Raw genomic sequence first — 25,680 nt, forward strand, 5'->3', positions numbered from 1 at the left:
CCTAAAGGACTTTAAATATATTTCTGCTTGCTTAAACAAAACTGCGATATAATCGCAGATACGTAGCTTTAATTCACTACAGTGCTTAAGCTAGCCCGCTTCAAGGGTTGGAATAAACAAAAAGCAACGTGTCAGTGGTTATACTGAAGTTTTTGCAATGACTCATGGGAACTAAATACTCCTTACTCGTCACAGCTATCGTTCGGTTGATGAAGCCGAGAACAAAAGAGCATCAAGAAGAAATTCAGTTATAAATAATTCAGCCGTTGTAAGCTAACAACACGTCCATGTCTCATGTTTCATGCATCATTGCAGAGAAGAGTACATGAAGCTAAAATGAGGCGTATATGGTCGTTTAAAGCAGCTGTAGCGAGATTCTGGTGCCTACAGCGACCCAAATGTACATTATTGTTGGAATAAAAACGTATAAATGAAATATACAGGTAGTACAGTGCAACATGAAACGCAACACTGTGAATGCAGATAGAAAAATTACCGACGATTACGTTACTTCCTAATGCGAAATTTGAGCGCAGCAAATAAGCTGTTTCACCTTTTCGATAGATTGAGGCAAAGAAATCGAGCAACACATGTATGCGCTATCACAGAATTTTTTTTTTATTTTTCGCAGGAAGAGGGGGGAGGGGGCGGCGTGTACACCCAGCGGCAAACGATGGGGGCAGAAGCGCGCGCAGCAAGCGGACAACACGATAAAGGGAGGAGGGAAGAGATAGCAGCGACTGACTGATGCCGCTGACGCCGATAGTGAGTCAACCCCAGCTGCGGAGTTGGTTTCAGGGACAACGCCGCCGATGCCGACACAAACAATATGATACCCTCGCTTCCGCAGCGCTAAGAACCAGGTCTAGCCGTGGGAAGGTGGTCACGTATTCGTCGACGTGCCGGGGCCTACGTGAAATAACCGGCGCGTCGGCAACTGAAGAGCACCCTATCCGCCACACAAGAACAGGGGGGGGGGGGGGGGTGGGGGGGACCCTTTCCTTCTCTTTCTGCATGGCGGCGACGGTGTTCTATGCAGTCATGTTATCTTGACTCTCTAGCGGCGTCAGCGGCATCCGGCGGTATCAGTCGGTCGCTGCTAGCGCTGGGGGGATGAAAGGGGGGCGGAGCTGGTTACGAGGCCGACGACAACGCCGACGACGACGCGAAACCCAGGAACGGACGCCAAAGAGCTGCGCTCTAAAAAATGAACACACACGTATTCACAAAAAGCACCGGAAAACAGTTACACGACAACAACCTCGACAGAGCATTGTCAAAACAGGATGGCGATTCCTTGCACAGCGTTGCAGCTGCAGCGATGTGCCGTGCGCGTTCTGGCAAGCGTATGGCCTCTCCCCGGTGCCGGCGGTGGCCCAGCATTGGCCCAGCATTGGCTGGCCGTGCGGGTTACGATCTGCGAACGAGCCCCGCGATTCCCGCACCCTCTGCTTTTTTTTATTATTATTATTCCACGAACTTCGCTATCGCAGCGACCCGTGTCGACGCACCGCGTTCCCCGGAACTGTTTTTCTATGTTCCAGACCACAAACAGCGCATGCACATGCCCCTTTTTTCTTTACTTTCGTTCCATTTCCTTTCTCTTTTTATTTTTCCGTCGTTTTTCGTTTGCTTCTCGTGGTGGTCGTGCGACGCAGTTTGCCTGTATGTAAGCGCAGCTGCGCGCTCCGATTTTTCACGAAGCCAGTGAAGGTGGCTTCGCAGTAGCGCTGTCGAACTTTCCAGAGCCGCTTCCGGCGCGTCGGGTTGCTTTTCCTGAAACGGATTGCGAACTGCGCCCGGGGCCGCTGTTCCATCGCGGCCTTAAATAGCTAGGCTGCGAGGATCGCCGTGATAAAGATCCCGGACCGAAAAGCATAAATTTGAACACGTTCTGTACATGTACGGGCGTCACAGCATTGTGACATTTGCGAGTGAAAAATCCCAGGTGAAGCCACCTAGGTTGGCCACCTAGGTCACGTGACCTTGTGGCGTCACCACAACCTGCCTACTGGATTGCGGGAAAACCGACCTCCGGGTCGCCTGGTCACCTGCCTAGGTGGCACAAGTCGCGAGAAGAAAAGGGGGCGGGGCAACGTGCGACACAAGCAGTGCAGATTTTGGATACGTAAATGGGTGATTTTGCACATCAGACCACGCCCCTTTACGGCACGTTGTTTGCAAAAGGGAACAGTCTAGCTACTGACTAACGGCGCTGGCCGGAGTAGAGTCGGTGTGGTTGTCTTGCACCATCTCGTGTCTTTTATGCGTTTCCAGAAGCACGAAGATGCATGCCACATCAGGGCGAGCACTCCACTGCCCATGTTGTAATTCTTTCTCGAGAAAATTTGGTTCACTGTATCCGTATCGCAACAGATTAAAATAATTCGTGTGCACAGTTATGGCGAGCTTCATCGTAGACACAATGCCGGCTTATAGTCAGCCTCATTAGACGTAACAAATTTTTTTACAGTGCAGTAGGAAAACCCGGCCCGGTCTGTCAGCTATGCACTAAAAAAAAAAAATCGCATTCACAAGCCTGCAGATGCATTTTCTGGCGAGATTTTGATATTCGAGCAGTACAAAAGCCGGGGGCTCGTGATGTGCTTCTCGTGAGACTGATTACAAAACATGTAAGCGATTACGGGGGCTCGGGACGGGGACTGCGGCTCCTTGGGTCGTTGTCGTAGACCCGTACACGCGGTCTCGTTACGTCAGTCTCTTCTTGAATTGCGAGCATCAGTAGGGCGCCTCCAATGAAGCGTTCTTCAGGATTGTGTGTAGAGATATCTGGTATCAGACAATGCCGTTCGGCGCGGCCCCGAGAAGCATTTCTGTACACTCCTGCACGCTTGTTTCGTGAGCTGATACCAAGCCTTCTATGGTTTTTTGATCAAAAATTGAGCTAAAATGGGTTCCCCATAAAAAAAAAAAAAAATTCTCGCTATGGAAGGGGCGCTTGCCCCCTCTCCGCTGAATCCGCCCTCTCAAGCACATATACTCTGAGTTTAGTGCTACCCTGCCATAATTATTGCAAAACAACTATGCGAGTTCAAAAAGCCGGAAAACATATTTCACTTTTCAGTCTTACTGACTCTGCAGCTGAAGTGCTGTTGAAGTATGCTTTTTTATCGCCCACTAAATCTGAAATAAAATTGGGTGTTCTTTAAACTGTTCATGCGAGGAGCGATTCAACTAAATCACAGAATACCTGCGCATAGTCTGAGTTCCCACCATCACACTGGTGAAGAGGAAACTGTCAATCAGCATATTCTGTTGAGACTCAGTAGTGTGAGATTGTCTGGAAAAAATGTTAAAGAAAGGCTTAAATTAGGCTAAAGAAGAAATAAGATCAGCTATTCTGTTTTACATTATTGACGTCCTACAGTTGGTGTTTCAGTCATCAAACCGATATTAGTGCAAATAGCTCGAAAGTTAGGCAGGACGACGGCGCTGCATCTGAAGAAATACTGGGGAAGGGGGGGGGGGGGGGGGGGGGGGGTAGTCACTTTTCTCTTCCTGACTTCCTAGCAGCAGGTGATCATTCATTTATCTGTGAATCCTTCAGACAGCGATTGGTCCTACCAGGAGAAATTTTTCTCGCATTGGTCTCCGCACTACTGCTAAAAGCTCCGAAAGGGCGCCAGAAACCTTATCTTCAAGTCGATTCATTTTGAGGCTTCTGGTCATGGGTTTCCATCGCAGTTGTAATATTAACGTTAGGAGCAGATTTAAAACGAGGGTCGAGGGGGAGGAGAGGGTTTGTCCTGAGCGAGACTTTTCTATTGAAGTACACTGACTACTTCCTGCGAATAAAAGTTTGGATTGGAGAAACATTTATTGATCCCTAAAAAAATCTTGTTGTCAGCGGTTGTCGGTCAGATCTTCAGTCTTGTCAGATCGAGATCGGTTCAAGCACTGGTTGTTTGCCCTTAGTCCAGGGCCCCACTAGCCTTTGCTGACTTTTGAGGACGCTGCACCAGACCTATTTGGTCATCGTAGCTGTTGCTGGCTAGCAGGGCTTCCCACTGCTCCGCACTCGGGATTTCAATCTTAGGGACAACGTTATTGTCCTGACATTCCCATGTACCGTAATATAAGGTGGGTTGTGCCTTGCGCCAAGGACACCTGTCGGCGTATACGGTGAGGTGCGTCTGTTCAGTATATGTGGATTAGGACATGAGCCTGTCTGAAGCTGCCTGCCTCCATGCAACAGCCTCTTGTAACAGTATAACATCGAGCTACCCTATCCGCCACTTGGTTCCCTGCCACCCCACGTGTCCTGGTACCCATACGACCCTAAGGTGGATCTCTAATTCTCTGTGTTTTTGTTCCTGCCTTTCGCTCCGAGGAGAGCGCGGAGTGCGGTACGACCGATTCTGCCATTCATAAAGTTAGGGCAGATCGTCTGAGAGTCGGTGAGGATAGTTAGCGACCGCCCAATCCTGTAACTCTCCACCACTGCTAGTGCGACAGCTAGCTCCTCGGCCTGGCTAACCGTGCCGTTCCTTAGTGACCCGCTGGTAACTTCTCGGTGTTCCGAGTTCACCACCATAGCCACTGCCTGTTCATTGCTGTAGTCGTATGTGGCTGCATTCACGTACACAGTGCTGTTCCTATTCACATTCGTCCTCTACGTTGATTCTGCTCGTGCCTCTCTTCTTCCCTGATGAAGAGTGGAATCCATGCTTTGGGGTATTGGTGCCACCTTGAGCTGTCGGCGTTGGTCGTCTGGAATGGCTTACACTCTTGCCATCTCCCGCACCTGCTCACTGTAACCGAGTCTCTTCAAGAGCACTCGTCCAATCGTTGCCTGCATCAGTCTGTGCATTATTTGAGAGCCAAGATGTACCTCCCCGAAGGTGTTCTGGATCCGTAGGGCCAGAAGCAGAGACTCAAGATGGTCTCTGCTTGTTGCTCCCCAGCCTGGTTCAGACTCTGGTATGGCAAGCTGTATGTGGCTCTGCTTACCACTGAGTGTCTCACCAGTTTCAGCATGTCGTCCCTTCGCATTCCGTATCTTCTGTTGGTGATGCGGGGGATAACTCGCTCAACCTGCATCGTCGTCGCTTTAAGTAAGGCGAAGTTGTGGGTGCTTCGCAGATTCTGCTAGATTCACATCCCGAAAAGTGTAATCAAATTTTTCTTCCGGTATTCAAATCCCTTGCAAGTAGACCCTAAGGCGTAGGTATAGCCTTCCTTGGTTGGGACGGTCCGCCTACCTTTCCCCTTCCGCACTCTAAGCAGCTCCGACTTCTCGGTAGAGCAACCCAGGCCTCTTTCTCTGACGTATTGCTTGACGCAGCTGGCCGCTGCATAGAGTTTCTCTTCCCTCTCTTCCAGAGAGCCCTTGTTGATCCAGATAGTGATATCGTCGGCATACATGGTGTGGCTGATATCTTGTATCTTTTCTATTTTCCTTGCCAGTCCTATCGTCGCCACGTTGAAAAGAATAGGCGGGGTGACAGCGCCTTGCAGTGTTCCTTTCTTTGGCACTTAAATTTTTTCCGAGCACGCGTTGCCTATAATGGCCGTCCTTCCAGACAGCTTTCCGAAAGCCTTCACGTAGCCGTGGACTTTTCCGCCGCAGTTTAGGTCGTCCATTCCGGCGAGGATCGCCTCGTGACTGACGTTGTCAAAGGCCCCTTTTATATCCAGGGTCATTATGGCGTTCTTTCCTTTCTTTGGTGCGTTTTGCCATACCTCTACATTCATTTGGAGTAGCACATCCTGCTTCGAAAGTTTTCCCCTGAAGCCGATCATGGTGTGAGGTACCAAGTCGTTCTCTTCCATGTAGTTTTGGAGCCTCTCCGTCACCACTCTTTCGTACAGCTTGCCGAGACAAGTTGTAAGCGAGATGGATCTCAAATTTTAATTCTGCAATTTTTCGCGAGGTTTGAGGAACATGATCACTTTGGCGTGTTTCCGCTTCTCCTGGACTGTTTCCTCCGTCTAATGTTTGTTAATGAAGTTTGCCACCTCCTGAACTGCTTCGTCGTTCAAGTTGCGTATCAAGGCGTTGTTGATCCCCTCCGATGTTCCTGATGGCCGCGAAGACTTCCTCCTTCGTGATCGGCCTGTCTAGCACTTCATTCTCGGTGCCCCGACAGCTTCCCCCGTATTGTGGAGGACTTCGGTCCCCGAAGCACTTGACTTGGATTTTATCCAATAGTTCGGATTCCGTCTCCTAGAAGGTGTGGATAAGTCTCCCTAGTGCTTTGTGTTTTTTAGATTTTGATTTAGTGGGTCAATTAGTACTCGCAAGAGGTTCCAGGTTCTGCTGTACGCAGGGTTTCCTTGAGCAAGTCACTTTGTTGCTCCCAATTTTGCCTTGCTAGATGATTTGCATACTCTTCGGCCTCGGCCGTGACATCCGCGATTTTAAGTTTTAGTTTTCGATTGTGTTTCTGCTTCTTTCATCCCATTATCAATCTTCTTCTGGTTTCCCATAGCCGCAGGAGATGCCCTTCCTCCTCGGGAACTATTCTTGTCCTGTCACTTTTTCGTGCATTTGTCCCGCACGTTTTTGATCTTGTCACACCAGTCTGCGAGAGAATGCATGTTTCCCAATTGGCCCTCGCTTTCTTTCCGAAAGGCATCCCAATTAGCGATCTTGGCTTGTCAAATTCTTCTCCTAATCACTCCAGCCGCCATCCTTAATCCGAGGTCTTAATCCGAGATCGAAGTTCTCCTCCTCGAATGCTGTCGTTCTGCCTTTGACACCTTGTATTGGGTAGCTTCAGCTTCTGCCCTTCGCGTTAAATTCGCCCAGAGTGACTAGTAGAAAAAAAAAATGCATGGTGCATTTGTGCGGTTGCCCCCGTCCAACACCTCCTGCCCCGTCCCTCTTCTTTCGCTACCTTTCTCAAAGAATAGCTCAGAAATCAGCTTTCTTTAAGAAGAAACATAGTACAGCATGTTGAGTTAGTGCACGCTCCAGGACTTGCCGTATTTGCTCGTATAATGAACGCAATCCCCCCCCCCCCCCCCAAAAAAAAAAAAGGAAGTTTTATGGGATGCGTCTATAGCGCGGGCTTAACTATTCAGAAACATTGTACTCTATGAGAGCCAAATTAGGGGCTGCGTTCATTACGCGAGTGCGTCCATTATGCGAGTAAATACGGTATTTACGTAATTTTCTTCCTTATTTACTATATATGCCGCGAACGGACCATTGCGTACAAGCAGTGTTCTTGCGCATGTATCCGCGCCATTACCCTGGATTAATTACGTGAGTGGATGCACGGCGCGGCACTCTTGTCACTGGCGAAACGCTACACCTGCGCTGTAGCCCATGTTGCTATACCCAGCTGCGCTGTCAGGTGTTGTAATTTTCCGCGCGCATTGTCAACACACCGGAGGCGAATGGGTTCATGAGAATATACGAGCAGCGCGTCGCATTCGGCGACCCCGCGGAATGGCGACCCATTAATTCTGAAGGCTAGCCGTGTGTCTCGCCGAATATCCATCTGTTGTCAGACGGCTATTTCGACGAAGTTAAGCTGATGCACGGAAGGAGATAAGGGCGCCAACTCCAGACGCGTATACCTCCTGTAGCGAGGTAAGCTGCACAGCGGAGCGTTTTCGCGGAAATCTGTTCGGAACGTATATGTGTGCACGTGCTGTTTGTGAAAGGTTCGAAACCAGCCGACCGCGCGTTCCTCGTACATGGTGAATGAACCAAAGGTTAATGCCGGTCTGTTTTGTAAAGTTTAGGGCACGATACGCGAAAATTAAGTTCCCGTGCCTGTTTGCTTCTGTTTATTTGCCGCATTAATGGTTTTGGCAGAACCGGCAAACCCCAAGCGCTATATTTCGATTAACGCACTGTGTATATTTTAATTGCGCTATATCGGGGATTTTATTGGGCACCCAGTCACTGCTCACGTTAGGCGAACCACGTTTAGGGCACTATATGTGCATCCATTGAGTACATTTCGTTGTTTAATATGTGGTCTGTGAAATTAAACTGAAAGTGAAACTATAACTTAACTGATATAAGTAATGGCTACAATATATGTAGAGGTTGTACTTCCTGAGTGAATCCGAAAAAAACAAACGATAAAAGTGCGCCGGATGCAATTTTAGAAATTTGGTTTTAACCGAAAAAGGTCAGTATCCTTGACATATGCGCACCGCATCTATAAAAATCAGGATACAACTTTAAAAAACAGCAGTTGCTAACACTGGGCCGCGACTTGTGGCGTCCTGTATTACACCGCTGTCCAATCGCAGCACTAAACGTAATCAGCTTTTTTAACGTTTGACTATATCAAACAATCCACGTATCAAAATTCAAGAGCTCATAATTTTTTTCTTGTGACAAGCTTCTTGTTTAGGTAAAAAGAAACGTTTAAGAAGCGGACTACTTTTTCGTCGTGGAGGGATTCTGTGCGCGGAGTCGTGCGTTTTGAGGCACTGCTCCTCTATAGCTTACACGCCTGTGCTGCGCAGATCACGAGGATCCATTAGGCAGTTACCTATAGGATAGGTGAAATAAAAAGCTAACATTTCCGGCTGAATTGTTGAACTGGTACCCACACTTTTCCGCACTAGAAACCTTCACTTCCGGCTGAAACGACATTTTCCAGCAGGGTTATTGAACCGGAAATTCGTGTCCAGCTGTAAAATTTCCAGCTGGACTAACTGCAGCTGGATTTCCTACTTCCAGCTGGAAAATGTCACTCCAGCTGGAATGGGTACCCCTGGCGAAAGCCTGCCGAGTCACAGTTTTCATCTGGGTTATTAAGTAGCTTTCTCCACTGCATGTAAGGACACTGACGCGAAACATGCATGCATACGCGCGTCACGAAAAAATACCACGTTCTGTATACCGCTGCGGTTGTGCGATCGACAGTTCCATCGCTGCCTTCAACGCGCTGACCACGTGATGCCCCGCCCTGTCACTTTCACTTATTCCAGCGCTGCGACCCAACGCTAACATGTCAATCCAGTTTTTAGGTGTAAACTTCCTGTCGTGTTTTTTCTGACAACTCCATCATTCGCCTTCCGGTACATTTTTTTTTCATCGCGACAACACTTCCTGCTACAGACTCAGAATTAAACAAAAAAAAGCCCCCCCCCCCCCCCCCCCCCCCCCGGGCCGTTTCCCTCTATCTGCAATCCACCCCTGCTAAAAACTGATTGCTGAACAGAACCACTAGTTCACCCTCGAAGAAATGTTCGCCGAAAAAAAAAAAAAAACGAAAACTGCGTTATGAAATAAATGCGAAAATGTTGGCGAAAAAAAAAGAATAAAAACCGAAAATTCCAAACTCTATGGGTGTTTATAGCACTCTATGGGTGTTTATGCATGGATGCACACTCAGTGTCGAAAGCTACAGAAACTACGGGTAACCATGCGAGCTAATCCATCATCATCATCATCATTTATTAAATCTTAAAGGTCCCGTTTGGGACATTACATAAGGGGGGGGGAGGTGGTACAGGGGTGTTCAGCAGTCATACATGAATATAAATATAGAAGGAATATAGAAATACAGAAAAATATAGAAAATATAGAATACAGAAGTATAGAATAAAATATAGAAATAATGGTGTGGATCAAATTAAACCTAATGAAACGAGCAAAAATAAAACGGGAATACAAGAAGAGAGAGAGAGAAAGGAATTTTAATGAGAGGAAAAGGAGGAGAGGTCGGCCGGTTGTAACACATGGCCCTGGCCTGCTACTCCTCACTGGGGAAAGGGAAGGGTAGGAAAGGGAAAGCGCGAATGAATGTCGATGGTGGCATAATACAATGAGTTTCATGGGTGATGTGCACACACACACACTGGCTGGCACTCGCTTCGCGGTGAGCAGACGCACGTGAAGTTCATGTCTTGAACACACACGCCGACACATGTCATTAATACTGGAGTAGGGGCTCCATGAATAACACAAATGTAACTGTGTAAACCATGTAGGTAGTGCACAGGCGGTCACAGACGGGTATCCAGGCCTGTTTCACATAAAAACTTGCGATAAAAACTTGCGATAAAAACTTGCGAACCGCCTTGGTCGCACACCGCCAATCAGAACATCTCGCCCTGGCGCCTAGAAGAGTTTCTCCAGAGAGAGGGCGAGAGTCCAGTTGTCTCACGGTCGCTTCCAATGTTCTCCTCTCATCAGTGTAGTTCGGGCACTCGCAAAGAAAGTATACACAGGACAGCGCCGTCCTGTGTGCTTGTTTATGGTAGCACTTTATTTTTATGCGTGGTTGCTCCGCAAAGGAACAACCATTGCAGCTTGTATCACACTTTTACCTGTTGTCATTCTTGGTTGTCCTGTGGATGTTGACACTTGTCACTTTTTAGAAAATCATTTGTTGCTGAAATTTTATGTTTTTTTTTTTCTACCCGCAATATCGAGTTTGATTCCAAACTTGCATCGCAACCATTTATTTTACATTGCATAATTTGGAGTAATACTGCATCGGCGTTTGAGCGGCTATTTGAGAAAGTATGCTCGTAAATTTGCGCCCCTTGGCCTCGTGCCGTGGCGGCCGCGTGGTAGAGCACCCGCCTTGGCTTTGGGAGGTGCCGGGTTCGGCTCCTGCCGCCGTCCGGGTACCCACAGGTTTTCTCAAAACGGATACGAGCTATGCCCCGGCCTGGTGTTCGGCTTCCTAGGGTTGCATTGCTTGGGAAAGGATCCTGCGCCTTAAAATCCCGTCACTGGAGGCAAAGCGTCGCAGGGACAAAGCGAAACATATGCAGAGTAGTCATTTTTTCATGAGAGCCTTTCAAAAAGAAGCGCGTCTTGAAGGGCTGCGCGCGCCGAGCGCGCGCAGATTGGCCACAGATGTTACCGTTTTGGATTGTCTCGAGATTCCCAGCGCGGCGCTTCGGCAGCCTCGTAGTTTCCGGTTACATGCACAGATGGCAGCGCGTGCGACGAGCGAAAAAAAATAATTAAAAGAACGAAGAGCGCAGAAAGACGCAAGAACGCGAGGCGGTGCGGTGTGCGGCTGCCAGCTGGGTATTTTGGGTTAGTAGTGAGCCGAATGTGATCGACGGCTGTGCTTTTGTGTCCCTTGCGGTTGCGGAACGCGCCATAGGCACGTCGAGTGCACGTCCTCCGCCGGCGGCCGTCGCCACGATTTTTGCACGCTTCGTGAGTTCTCGCTGCTGGAGTTGGACGCTAGATTTCGCGACCTGCGTTAAAACACGTTCGTCGTCGGGCGTCGCTTACCGTCGTGTGCATTTGGCGCGCCACGCCTGGGATCGGTGGAAGTTTCGTGAACCCGTGCTCCGGTGAAATACTGCTCACTTTGCCCAGTGAGAGCTTCCTTCTCCTTGTCGTGTGTCATCTGCGCGGGACTCAAGTGACGTGCTGTTGCATTAGCTTCCGGGTGCTGAGGCAGCAGCCTCTGCTTACCCGCAAAAAACAAACCTTCGCACACCCACCAACGAGTAGGCTGTTACGCGTCAATACTGCATGTGTGTGCGTTCGCCTGTTGGTGGATACGCTGTCGTCGGTCGCCACACAACGCCTACTACCGGTCTGCTTGTTTTAGATATGCTGTGCTGGGCTCTCCGGTTTACACGTGCTTTCTTTCCCACGCTGGACGTGGGCTTGTCCCTGAGTGGTTCTTGCTGCGCGTTACGTAACGTAGTGCGAGCAGGGACTTGCATGCATTAATTGAAGCTCTCAGTGGATCCCCGGTAGCGGTCCCACGCGCGCGTTCGAGTTTGCATCTCGGCATTATGCCGTGCTCAGCAGTGCTTCCGGCCGTTTTCTTTGAGACGCCAACTATATCTTCAGCAATGTGTGTTTAAACAGTGAAGTTGCATGCACTTCTATGTTTTCACAAAGCTCGCATGGTTCGCAGTGTTCCGTTTACGGCTCATTTTGAGTTGAAATAACGCTAGCCAGTGCGAAGGCGAAAATGCTGCGAACTTTTCGATGTGTACCGAAACGCTGCATTTTTAGCCGCTCGCGCTTCAAGTCTCTTATCTTCACCTAACTTGTACGGTAGGTAAAGTCGAAGCTGGATTCGCGTGTGGTAGAGATGCAAAGAACGATGAACAAAAGTAGAACTGAGTTCGGTAGTAGATTCAGCAAAACCAGCCTGCAGGCTCTCTTATGTTTTCTTATATGCACCTTTGTAATTGACCTAGAGGGTCTGTTATCAAAACATTTTTCTCCTCGTGGTAAGCGAAACAGCTCCTCCTCCCCAGTTTTTTTTTTTTTTCGTGCCTTGTTCCAAGTGCAGCAAAACGTGATCCATCATTACACAGGCCTGGCAGCTACAGTGTCTGTATTTGCTGCGCACCTGCACCGCCTTCCCAACTCTGGTTGCACCTGCGAGCCTTGTCATGAGGCGGCCTTATAAGCTTGTCTGGCCTGCAACAAAAGCGTGCATTGCTTCCGTATTGTGGGCCCTTCACTAAGGCAGGACGATTGCACAGGCTCTAAGCGGTCGACAAGTGATCTGTACATGTAGTCTGTGCACAGTACTGTGGCACGCTTCGATCAGGATTCAATAGCCGTCAGATATGAAGCCACTATTGTGTTCTTTTCTTGGCACATCACACTTGTTTTGCTGATGCCTGTACGTACACTCATGACATCTTTCTTTTATTTTGCTCTCTGTGCAGACACATTGATGTTCAAGATCTCTCGGAAACCAACCAGTGTGATAAGGGGAGAATTGAGGATAACGGTAAGGGCACTGCTGCTGCTGCTTTTGCAGTTTGTCTCTTCAGATGTAAGAGCGTTTGGTTAACACAGGCTTTTTTTTTTTTTTTCAGGAACTAGAGATAGGTCCACTGGGGCATGATGACAAGCAGCATCTTCATCCTGTGATATAAGCTGTAAGTATCTGTGACCTATTTTGTTTTGAAGAACCTTCCTCGTTTAATGCTTGAAATTATCGCTAATGTGACGAAGGTAGAAATCGTTACATTTAATGCAGTCTGCTGCTTATGGTATTTTTTTTTGTGTGTGTGTGTGAGGTAGCGATTGCACCTTTTACTTGACCTCCTGTCTGGTCCATTCTTTTTCCTGTATGCAGTCCGTAAATTGGTGAAGTACCCGGTTGGTACTTCATTTATTGTGCTTACTATGGTTGAAGGGGCACAAAGTGAAATTGCTGTAGCACATATTTATTCTGTTGCTGATGGACATTTACTGCATGCTGTCATGCTAAGCTGCTGTGTTGTTTTTTTTCCAAGCTGTAAAATGATAGCTTTGTTTCTAATATCAAGAAATAATTTCTATTTAATCTGACATGACTGTGCACTGTATAATGGAACTCTGAATGTCACTATGTTATAATGGGTTCTCGTAACTTGAAACTCTATGATGTCAAGCTCTTTTATTGGGAAAAACACGTGGCTATTGGTGCTGTTGAGCGGCCAGTTTTTTTGCCTTTGCTGACAAGAGGCTAGTGTTGACCTAGGGACCAAATATAATACTATCAGCGTAATGTAAAGCCACAGCACATCTTAAAAAAAAAAGGTCTTCATATTCTAGTATTAGGTGCTGTCATTTCATGTCACGTTGCCGCATTTTGGATAGTTTATAGGCATTGTCTGATATTGTGCATTGTGTCACTGCTTTTTTTTTGTTAAGCCCAATCCCTAGGTAGCTTTTATCGAATTGAGGAACTTGGGAAGATACCTCCTGGAGTAGTTCAGTGGCCATAGTGCTGTACTGCTGAGTAATGTGTCGTGCTGCATCCAAAAGTGCCCTTAGTTAGACGTGAAATTTCCTATTTCAAACACTTTTTCCCAGCAGCAGCTTGAAAACTCTGGCAATTTGGAAAAAACGAGACAATGTCGGTTCTTAAAGGTTCTATGGAACTCTGTAAAAATTCTCTTGTTACCAAATTTTACCCCTCAGATACTTTGAAAAAGACACTACTCTCGAAGTGGAACAGTAGTGGTGCTACTGAGCGGGGTCGCAGGATCAGCACATAGCAGTGGTGGCCGAAATTCAGTGGTGGTGAAATACAGAACTGTCTGTGTGTCAAAATTTTTGTGCGTGCTGAAGATACTCTTGTCGTTCGAAATTCATTTCTAGCCCTGCACTCTGGAGGCCCACGTGTTCTGTAGTTCTGTAATGCAAAAATGCAGTGTACTGAATTTTCACTCGGTCTTGGAGGGGCCAAAGCAGTGCCGAGAGACAGTTGACGACGTCTTGGCAGTGGACGGAGTGTGTGACGAGGCCATTTTTTTGTGGCTGTGTGCAGCGTCCTCTGCGGAGGAGGCGCAGGCTGGTGGGGGCATGGCGACGGTGGAGGGTCGTCCGGCCCAGTATGGGGTCACGCTGCAGCAGCTGCGGGAGCTCATGGAGACCCGCGGCCATGAAGCCATCCAGCGGATCCACGATGAATACGGGGGCATCCAGGACCTCTGCAGGAAGCTCTACACCTCGCCCACTGATGGTCGGTGCACGCTTTCACTGCAGTCTTCGTTTGCCTTAAGAGGGACCATTGAGGATCTTTCACCGATGTGGCAGTTTCTTTGCCTCGAGGGGTTCCATTCTGAGCTTGGAGTGCTAGCAGTCTGGACGATACAGGGATGAAAATGCATTGAGGCTGTAGTCTGGGCAAGTTGGTGTTGATTCTTGCGCCTATGTTGCATGTGTGTTCCTTTGTTTGTTGTGTGTTCTTCTCGCACTGTTTTAACCATGCGGCAAAGTGCACATGCTCACATGCAGCTTGTCGCAAGCCAGGTGTTGACAGATTGAGACAAGCACTTTGCCCTCTGCACCTGCAGGACGATCTTTGTGGTGTCAGTGCACAGCAATGAACCGCAGGTGGTCAAAATTTCCGGAGCCCTTCACTGCAGCATCACTCATAGCCCGAGTCACTTTGGGACGTTAAACCCCCCACAAAACCAAACCAATCTTTTGATATGCTGTATGCAAAGCTCCGTACACTGAGCCAGCTGTTTATTGTTGAACGGTGTCATTTAGTGTCCTATTTCGATGATGTGGCTGTGGACACGCTCTCCTTTCCTTCCTTCTTTGTGTAAGGAGGCCACTTAACGATGGTATTGTATTTTCCTGTGACACACCAAAAGCTGGCCTCATGCAATGCTAAACATAAAGGGTGGCAGGATATGTGGTTAATCACAGGAGAGAAACAAGATATAATTTCAGGGTTTCTTTAAACTTCTGTATGCAAGCACGATCTCTCCTACGCCAATTTTGTCAGGAAGTTTTGCTGGCGGAGTAAAGTTTCATGATTTTATAGCTCTTCTCCTATGTACTAGAGAGCATTCAAACTTGTGTCTCTAGGGGAGCAGTCAAGAGTTTGTTGTGCACTTTTTGACAACTTGCATTAGAACCAAATTGGTGCTAGTGTTTTGAGCCAAATTTTCCATTGCATGGATTTCAGTGAAGCACCTGGACAAACAAGGCTTCTCATTTGTGATGTGTTGTCTTCCCACATTTCGCTGTCTGAAAAGAACGCCAAAGGTGTGTGCTAAGTCGAGCCCCAATGCCTTGGTGCAGGGCTGAGCGGCTCTGCGGCGGACCTGGAGCACCGGCGGGCGACGTTTGGGGCCAACTCTATCCCGCCCAAGCCGCCCAAGACGTTCCTGCAGCTGGTATGGGAGGCCCTGCAGGACATGACGCTCATCATCCTCCAGGTGGCCGCCTTCGTCTCCCTCGTGCTGGCCTTCATCGAGCCCGAGGACCATGACTCGGGACACGGAGGTCAGTGGCAGTGCTGTTTTGTACAGGGTCAGGCTGACCATTAACGTCGCAGTTGGAGGAGTAGATTGGGAAGCAGCTTGCGGTGTGGTGGCTGATGTCTCTCTCTCTTGTTTGTGCAGGCAAGCCAAAGGAGCCCGGTGAATCGGAAGCTGGGTGGATAGAAGGTGTAGCTATTCTAGTGTCTGTAGTAATCGTGGTTCTAGTGACTGCATTCAATGACTACACAAAGGAGCGGCAGTTTCGCGGACTCCAAAGCCGGATAGAGCAGGAGCACAAGTTTGCTGTGATTCGGGGTGGTGAAGTGCACCAGATCGCCGTGTCAGAAATTGTGGTCGGCGACATCTGCCAAGTCAAGTACGGTGAGTGTGGTGGTGGCTTTCCACCTGCCTCTTTCTCTCTCTCTCTTTCTTTTTGCTTCTGTACTCTGCAAGCTTTACATGGTTTTGTTTAATTCCACTTGAGAAGTGCTTCCTTCACTTGGAACACATGATTATGCATTTCTGAACTGTGTGTGAGTGTACTGTCTTGTCTTCCAAGTTGTGAATCAATGTTTTCATTTGTGACGTATGTCGTGTGGTGTTGCATTGATGTGTTAACATCAGTTTGGATGCAGCTGGCAATCAAGCAATGTCTTCATGATGGAGCCCTTATTACACTATATACTAGTTCTTGTTATATTGTATGGACTATAATGTTGGGAAGAGTGTGTATGGTGGAACGTCTGGGAAGGGAATTTATATCAGTGCAACATAATTTTCTCTTCTGTGTGAAGCCAGTACCACTGAGGGAAGGTGGGTTGCCAGGAGGTATTGACATGCTTCTTGTTTTTTACATGCTGTCTTCATGCATTGTGATTTGCTTGTAAAAATTGTAAACACCAGCCTTATGTTCACTTTTATCTTTTCTTGCTGCAGAGGGTTTTCTTCAGCATTGCACCCTGCATTTTCTTGCATGACAGTCTGAATAAGCAGAAGTGATGGCTCCTGGTGCAGCTTAAATTTTATTGTGCTGAAATCTGGAACAAAAACAAGAATAAGTTAGTATTTTAATATTTAATATAGCAGCAAGAGAGCCTATTCGAAAACAAACAAAAAAACAAAACAAGTTGAGTGCAAAAACTGCTTGATAACAGTGTGCTACATTCAGATAGGAAAATAACCACTAATTTTTCATGTTGTAGTCATTCATTCCTCATTTATTTTTAATGCTCTGTTGAGCGCCTACTGTTCAATTCAGTGTGACTGTTTCCCTTTTCCCCCTTTTTTTTTAACGTTGCAGTTTAGCTAATCTAAAAATTTCTGCAGTGAAATCTGGATGTGGATGTCTGTTCAGTCTGCAAGCATCTTGGCTCTAGAGCTGTATTGAATCAGAGGTTCACGCAGGATTTGGTTCTCTTTTAGAGACTGTTACAACATATGTGCTGATAGATGACGCCATCATATCATGTGCCATGCGTACCGTATTTACTGACGTAATTTGCGCACCCCTAATTTATCACCGAGATCTTTAAAAAAAGAAGAAAAAACTTTTACTTGCATATTTTGCGCTCCCTGCTGTGCAAGTACACCAGCATGCATGCGGCTGCTCGCATGGCAGGCTTCGGGAGGTAGGCGTGGCCGCGTGCAGCTGCGAAAGGTGAGTCAGGGATGTCAAAAAAAGTCTAATTTTCTTGCTAATCTGATGATCCGGCAAAGTTATTCGTCATTTATATTTGGAGTCAACTTTCTTTTGGCCAGTGAGGGGTGCAAGTTGTGGGGTCGACTTATATGCGGCGGTATATCTTATAAATTGCGCATTATGATCTTTGTAGAGTTTTTAGGACTTGTTCGCGAAATCTCCATGTCATTTGCACACCTCCTTTTTGAAGCCTTAATTTTAGAGAAAAAACTGTGCAAGTTACGCGAGTAAATACGGTAAGTGCCTAGTCAACACTGACGACATGGCTGTCCATTTTTTGGTACATAACCTTTATCCACAATGTTCTCAAAGGTGCACTGAAGAGGATTCTGAACTTGTCTTTTTGCCACGGGAACTCAATCTACACGTTCCTAGCATTCTTAGAAACTGCGACTTATTGCCCTGTATGGCCGATTTCCCTAATTAAATCGAATTAACGTCCGGCTCCCGCCCTTTTTTTTGAATTCTGCCTCGTACGATGGGCGGAGTCGACCAACACGTGAAGTTCCTTTCAGCCAGCTCCGTGGAGGCTTTGCTTTCGCTTTATTTTGTTTTTTAGGTTTCCATCAATAAATAGTTTCATTCGCAGATAATATAGCCACAAAATAAGCCCGCAGAAATAAAAATACGCGCGGACTATTTGCTACTACGGACTACTACGTATTACTTCGCCGATGGCAGAGCAGCAAGCCGCCACGGGACTGGGTGAAAGGCACTCCACGCGTTGGTCGACTCCGCCCACCGTACGAGGCAGAATTCAAAAGAAAGGGCGGGAGCCGGACGTTAATTCGATTTAATTAGGGAAATTGGCCACACAAGGCAATAAGTTGCAGTTTCTAAGAATGCTAGGAACGTGTAGATCGAGTTCCCGCGGCAAAAAGACAAGTTCAGATTCCTCGTCAGTACACCTACCATTGAAACACTAAAGAGCTGAAAAAAGCTAACGTGGTCATTTGGCTTGCTGCATTTACGTGTAGCATCTTTGAGTTTCATCTAAGTGACGCAGCTGCAAGTGCTAGTACGTCAGTTACTGATGTGGTTAAAAAAACGTCGAAAAAGTCAGTTTAGGTGTGAGCAGCACTCGTGCATCAGCTGCCAGTTTTTCATGCCAGCGCCAGTAAATACGACTGTTTGTGCATTACATATGCAGTTATTAATCTCAAGTGATTCATGTATGGTGTACGAATGCTGTTCTGTAATATCTAGCCAGCTTATAAGTGAGGAATCAGATATTGTCTGCATTGCAATTATGTGCTGAGTAGTTGATGGTGCAAAGCTTGCTGCGAGTGCGATAAAAGTGATGACATGCCAAAATAGTGTGTGAAAAATCATCTGTCTGCCATGTCACAAGGCGTTGATGTGAAACATTGAGTGGTCATCTCGACAGCATCTGCGTCCTTCACTGAAGAGGTGGCCACTGCTGCTGAGCACAAAGTGACATTGCGTCCTCTACTTCCTTGTGCCTTTGAAGGAAAAACTGGTTTTAACTGACTTGCGAAATGAGTGGTAACAGATGCTCACAAATTTTGGAAAATCCAACTGAGAAAAGTATGGGTAGCCATTCAACCATTCAACTTAATTGCTAATTTAACCATGTTGGCACATAAAGGTATTTTGTTGTTGCTATCTTGATTCCCCAGATGTGTGGACTGACAGTTTTTGAAAGGGGTTTTGACTGGAGTATCATAGGAGAGGGCCAACAAGGAGAACTAGAAGTGCTGAATGCCTAAAAGGGTACTCAGGAAAATTCAGAAAAGCCAACAGTTTCTATGACAGCTGCTGTAGTGCTACAGCATTCCTACTGTGCACTGTATTTCTCAGTTTCTCAAAGTTACCTAGAGGGAAATGTGGTGCCACTCTTTGTGAGAGTTTCTTTAGAGTGCTTCATCATCAAGGGTATGTTGTGAAGACGAGGTATCAAATTTGACATGACCAGTGTAGGGCTGAGGTAGGAGTTTTAAACTAAAGTAGCAAGAAAAGCCTGTTCCAAGTGCATTATATTAATTGCTTGGAATAATTAATATGCTCATTGTGATGTATAGCGAAAGAGTGAGCGTGCACTGAAGTGAGCTTACAAGTTAGAAGATTGAAGACTTTGTGCTAAGCAGTGTATGGAGAAGTGGCCATGAAGTTTCTGCATCACTGAGCGAGCACCTTGTTCCTAACATATTCATTATTTGCTTTTTTTCATGTTCACTTCGTAGGAAATTAGAGGGGTACTCCCAGGGAAAGCAATTTTCTAACAAAAAAAAAATTTCCGATTATTGTTGTTGCAGATTTCCAAACTGTTCTAGAATTTTGGTGTGTAGAAAAGAAAATGAAATTTCAGTTTATTTAAGCTCTAGTGGTTTTGTAGTGTAGTGTCAATGCGTTCTGTCCACTGGTGCGGTTTGCATTTTATTCTGGCCTGGCAGTACATGCAGTACATATATATGGAAGAACATACTACAGAGTTCTTACAAAAGCAGTAGTTACTATGCTTTTTCCAGGGAATGTTGTAAGACTAGCGCTGATTTTGTTATGAAAGTAATATTTTATCAATATTCACATATTCCTAGCTAGACGATGATCTGACGTTTCGTGCTTTTCTTATGGCATGTTTCAATTGGCGGTCTGAAGCAACTTTTCTTACTCTGCAAAGCCAAAGAACAATGTTTCAATGGGTGATTTATATTCAGATCCTGAGTTCTGATTGGATCACGGTGATTTGGTTTCTAAACTTCCTGGACATCTTGCTCCTTTGTGGATTTGGAGAGCTGCTCCGGATTGCCGATTAAAAATTACATCCTTAGTGCACATTTCATTTGGTGTGGTGGAAATTTGTGCCTTCATATGTTTTGATACAATGACTTCTTGAGCTTATGCATTATGTATGTTTACTTATTTGCTCTTGCGTTCTGGGTTAGTTTCACTAAGTGAATTGCAGTGCTTATGCTTATTATACATGCTTGTGGATGACTGAAACTGGCCGAAGTACAACCTTCCATCTGGGGCTGTTGAGGTCACAGTAAATGAGAGGGGTATATTTTTTTTTGTCATTTCTAAGTGTTTGGATTTTGCACTGGCCTTCCGAAGCCCAGAAGTAAGTTCCTGTCAGAGTTCATACTTGTGTAACAGTTACGTACCATGCCGTTGCCCATAACGTTTCAAAGGTTGCTGGCGCCGTGATTTTAATTTGAAATGTGTGCCATGTGAGGGTGTACTTCAGGGACTTGTGAACAGTTTCGGCATAATTTTTAGGGGCATAATTTAGTCGGCAAGCATATTGAACTACCGAGTAAACGTTACAAGTTGATTGACATAAGAAAGCATGTGGAGGCATCATCTAAGGTGTATGTGAAAGGATGTGTTTACGTCTTCTTTTTGCGATGCATTTTTGTCACGTATGCTGGTGGGAAAGGCAGTAGCGTTGTTACTGAGCTGGTTCTTGTAAGTCAGGACCTTTGACAAGTGTGAGGGAATGACATAGTTGGCACTAAGGCAGCTGCTTGCTGTTTCTAGCTGACTACATTTGTGCAAATATGTCCACTTCAAAGGCAAACTGTTTTCATTTATAGAGATAGTAGCTATATTTTGACTCTCATTGCCTTATTTACAAGAAAGCATTCTTCAGAAACCATACAGTCGACTTTCTTTAGGGCAAACTCTGTTGAGTAGGTATCCTTTCAATTTTTACTTGCAATTGCAATTGATGTCCAAATAGTGAGAGTAGGTAGAAGTTGTGTACTGCGGCAGCATAGAAAGCATATTGTGCATTGAAAAACCTCAGTTATTGCAGACTGTAACTTTGTTACATTCTTTAATGTCAGCACATGCGGTCCCTTACTAGTTGGCATGCCACAACTGGAAATGGTCGTTTAGTCTTTGTCACTGTGTTGCATTGTTTTAGAAAAGCCAGTGTAGCAGAGCAATAATGTGAAAAATGCAGAGAGCACGACAAAATCAATTTGGACATGTCGGTGTCTTCCCTGCTTGGTAAGAGCAATCATTGGTGAATTGTGAGTGCCCTGACATGTGACGTGCAGTTAGGCATGTACTGCTGTTTAAACACAGTATTGTGTAGTGTGTCTGGGTCTTACCCTCAAGAATTGAGTGGTTGACTGCAGGTATCGTTCATGCAAGGTTTTTGAAAAAGTTCTTTTTTAGCTGTTTAATAATTCGATTGAAAACTCCTCTTTATGTTTCTGGTTTACCACTAGCACATGTATGGCCTCGCAATTAAGTGGCTTATTTTAGGCACCTGTGTTAAGCTGTACTGCTGCTTAGGTGCCGAGGTTTTTAAAATATTGTCAGATTTAAGGAGAGCCTGTTGGAGTTTGCATACTGGATAAAGGTGTGTGGTATCTTGTGAATTTTTACCATTTTCTTGCTGTGCTAAAGCACGACACTGTGTTAATTGTGCAGGGAAGGCATAAGTACTTGCAAAAGTGCATGTGTGAAACATTAATAATTCATATTTGTCTAGGTAAAGAAAGTTTAATAATAATCTTTTATTGAGGTACCTCTTTTGTAGTTCGTCATGTTACCCACTGTGGTGGCTTAGTGGCATTGGTGGCATTGGTGTTCGACTGCTGATTCCAAGGTCATGGGATCGAATTCCGATGTCAGTGCACGTTAAGGAACCCCAGATGGGTCTAAATTAATCCGGAGCCCTCTACTACAGTGTCCTTCGTAGCCCATGTGTCACTTTGGCACGTTAAACACCGAAATCTACTATTTTAGTTCATTATGATATTGGTCAGTCTCCCAAGTGCCCTCTTTATAATCCATTTTTCTCTCTGCATGTATCATGCAGGCGATCTACTGCCTGCGGATGGAATCATTATCCAGAGCAATGACTTAAAAATTGATGAGAGCACACTAACGGGTGAATCAGATCACGTCAAAAAGGGAGAACACACAGACCCCATGTTGTTCTCAGGTAACGTATTTTCTCCCACTCTTTTTTCCTAACTATAGCTTCCTATTGGGTAGCATTTCTTTCAGAGAACTTGATTTTGATTGCACACCACATAGATGTAATAGTTAACATGTGCTCAGACTCCTGCTAAATCTGTGCATTTCTTTCATGCCTGTCCTCATTATTGAATGCAAAGTGGCTATGTGCAAGGAAAAAAAAAAACCTATCATATCGCATTCTACTTATGGCAGTCTTTTTGTAGTCGGTAGTGAAACTCCTGTTAAGTGGTAAATACCAGTAATGTTTCACTGCAAGCTTTCGGCTAATTGCTTCCTAAACTACGTGTAATAACCTTTGCTTGCATTGCCTTGCCGCACCACTTGCAGGCACACACGTCATGGAAGGAAGTGGAAAAGTTTTGGTATCCGCGGTCGGCGTCAACTCTCAGGCAGGCATCATCCTCACGTTACTGGGAGCTGCCCACACAGAGAGCAAGGAGCAGAAGAAAAAGAAAAAGAAGAAAGGTGAGTTCTTGTAAGCATTACTCTTTGTGGAAAGCAGGTTAGGAGTATCGGTCTTGCAGGACTTTAGAGGCAAGGCTTATCGGGGTTTTGTTGCCTGTCGTCACAACGCTCATTAAGTGGTTCGCTGATTGCATTGTGAACCTTGGTTCAGCTTCCACACAATCCTTGCCCCCTTGCTCCATTTTGCAGCTCATTTTTATCGGGTAGCTTAATGTGAATCCAGCTTAACTTGAATTTGAGAACAAAAGGCCATCATTTAAAGCTCTTTGTTTCAGAAGGAGTGAGCAGCCTATTTAATGCCTGATTGGCCCCACGTCAGATGTGACCTGATATGGCGGCTCAATGGCTTTGCCGTTTTCTGCAGAGATTGAGGTCTTGGGTTCAAGTAAAAAAATTTTTTTTTAAAAGCACCAGGTGGTGGTCGCAGCCCTCAGTGATCATTTGTCACATAAAAATCAATCAATCAGTTGGTGACATCAAGACTGTTGTGCCTACTTCACTAGGCCAGCGCTTTTGAGCACACGAGTAGTGCTAAGAGGAAAGGGAAAACCTTGGACACACAGAAAATGCATTTCGGGGTCTCCTTTAAATAGGCTGCTTTTTGAGCTTGGATGGCATTCCTCTTTACTTGTGGCCACATACACCTGTGACATGTATGCTTCTTTCATTTTGTGAGGCTCTACATATTTTAGTTTTATGTGTTTTTATGTGTTTTATGCTAAATATAGCAGCCATGTAGAAGCTGGTCACGCTAACAAACAGGGAGCCACCATTTTGTGCATTACGAAACAGTGCACAGGTGTCTTGTAGTCACTTGCAAAATTTTGTAACAATGTTAGGCTTGCAGACCTTTTAAGGATTTATATGGGGCGAGCACATAACTTTATTAGGGGCAGTACTTGTGCTGAAAGTGTGCATTTGCACATGCATATTCATACACATATATGTAGATGCTGTGCTGTCTCTGAACTAACTTGTGCACTGCTCTCTCAACAGGGTTAGATGAAGCATTCAACACCTTAGCTGGTGTGAATCGTTGTGTCGTGGCTGTGAGCTGCTGGTTTCATGTTTAAATAGACTCCATACTACCACTGTCATCAAGTGGAGGACTTGACAGTCTTGTAATGTTAGCTGAGCCTTAACGCATACTAAATGAGTGTGTTGTTTTGTATGTGTACGTTAATTGCATGCTGAGTGGTAGCAATCTGACATATGTTTGTATACTTAATCTGTTTTCCTATTTGTGTGTGTTTTTCCATGGCCAAACAAAAACCTCTTGGTTTTCTGTGACTGCTGTCTCTGTCTAGAGTATCCCTAACAGTCTTCAATGTAATGTACACTTCTCCTGCCACTGTGTTCCAATCCAGATGGTGGATGAGATTGTTGCATTTGTAAAATTATGTTTTGTGAGCTAAATTTCAGTGAAACGACATTCAGGACAACGAGGGATTGTTCTGTAGTTTAGTGTTCATAGAAGTATTTAACAGTCTATTCAATTCGTCATCTCAGACTTTGCTGGCTTTACAGGCAGCTTAGTTCTCGTTAACTATAAAGTCACTCTGAGAGTTAGGTATATGCTGGTCGTCATCTTAGGTATACTGACCGGTGGTATGCATACACCTTCGTTGGTCTACGTAGGTGATGCAGTCACTTGAATTGCAACTCTCTCAGTTAAAAGCCATCGGATTTTGTTTGTCCCTGTGTGTGTGTCTCGTTGATGTGCTAGTTTCTCCCCATCCAGACTCTCCTCTGGCCCTTTACCTCTCCCTCCGTTTTGCTCCCTTTACTAAGTGCTAGCGACCTTCGTGTAGTTCCTGTGTGGTCTCGTGTTGTGAACACTGCCCCTTGATGCGTTGTGTGATTGTTTGACTGTTCGTAATAACTGTGTGCTTTTCTCTTTCTCTTTTTTCTCCTTGTCCCGCCTCCGCTGCTCCTTTCCCTGCCTTGTTCCCCCCTTTTTCGTTGGTCTCGCTTCTGCTCTCTCCACGCTTTTCGATGTGTGCGACTCTCCAGATGCTAAGAAGGGGCATAGAAAGAAGAAAGGGGAACCAGGTGATGATGCCATTCCACTTCCGCGTGCTTTGCACATAGGCGTAACTTTTCCAGTTGTAGGGCTGCGCAGATACTTTTTTTCTTTCTTCCCGTCTTTTTTTTTTTTTTTGAGAGAGGCCCTTGTCAGGAATTCTTACTCTGGAGCCGAAGGATTGCTTTTTTGTGATACTAAATGTGAGAGTCATCGCGTGGTCGGTTTTGCAAAAACCAAGGAAGGAAAATGCTGCCTTTTATTTCTTTTATGACCCTTGTGATGAAGAGGTGGGGTGAAATGGAAACTATGTTAACAATCTAGGCTTAGCTGTTAAGTCCTGTTATAGCTGCTCAAGTTGTCTTCCGAGGGCTAATCTAAGCTGCCAGGTATTAGCAGTTCTAGCAAGGAGAAGATGCATTCAGTACTTTACTACTTTTCCTAAATTTGGTTGCCATTCAACAAGGTTTTTCTTTTTTATTGCTTTAGCTCTTACCAGTGAGGCAAGCATGTCTACACTTGCCTTTTTTTATTTTTTCATTTTCAAGTAAAATAATGTGCATAACGTTTTCACTTACGAAGTAGTGTCAAGGCACAAAGCTGAGTTAGTTGGTGGTTCATTATTAATTAAGAAGACGCTTGTCCTGTCTTTCTTTCCTATTTTTTCATCCCCGTCTTAAGCGCTAATCTTTCTAATAGATAATGAAATAGTGACGTGTGCATCAAGTCCATGTCACCATGTCGATTAAACCACAATTAACCGTATCTACCAGCTCAGACATCTAGCCATTCTTTGGCATGTTTTACAAAGTAGCCTTGAGTTTTATTTTCGCATCTTTCGCAGCCAACCAAGCTCTAAGGTCCTCTCGGTCTTTGGGGTCTTCCG

The 25,680-nt window shown here is 45.7% G+C and overlaps 1 protein-coding gene across 23 annotated transcripts in view; it reads left to right on the top strand.

Moving 5' to 3' along the window:
- PMCA (plasma membrane calcium-transporting ATPase 3) overlaps positions 1 to 25,680 on the top strand; it is a 131,815-nt gene that overhangs the window by 45,837 nt on the left and 60,298 nt on the right. For 15 of the 23 annotated variants that reach the window (XM_089570736.1, XM_089570748.1, XM_089570751.1 and 12 more), the window contains 8 exons: positions 12,604 to 12,668; positions 12,757 to 12,819; positions 14,199 to 14,393; positions 15,467 to 15,670; positions 15,790 to 16,029; positions 22,143 to 22,268; positions 22,634 to 22,771; positions 24,785 to 24,823. In XM_089570736.1, the coding sequence (XP_089426862.1) occupies positions 14,234 to 14,393; positions 15,467 to 15,670; positions 15,790 to 16,029; positions 22,143 to 22,268; positions 22,634 to 22,771; positions 24,785 to 24,823 (907 nt within the window). In that variant the 5' untranslated portion in view covers positions 12,604 to 12,668; positions 12,757 to 12,819; positions 14,199 to 14,233. Of the gene's footprint in view, positions 1 to 10,918; positions 10,991 to 11,098; positions 11,117 to 11,210; positions 11,281 to 11,371; positions 11,505 to 12,603; positions 12,669 to 12,756; positions 12,820 to 14,198; positions 14,394 to 15,466; positions 15,671 to 15,789; positions 16,030 to 22,142; positions 22,269 to 22,633; positions 22,772 to 24,784; positions 24,824 to 25,680 lie in introns of those variants that run through there. The other 8 variants (XM_089570743.1, XM_089570744.1, XM_089570747.1 and 5 more) reach the window with 5 other exon arrangements.

The sequence above is a fragment of the Amblyomma mixtum genome, chromosome 2, assembly GCF_055824585.1.
Source record: "Amblyomma mixtum isolate Tamu chromosome 2, ASM5582458v1, whole genome shotgun sequence".
Lineage (NCBI taxonomy): Eukaryota > Metazoa > Arthropoda > Arachnida > Ixodida > Ixodidae > Amblyomma > Amblyomma mixtum.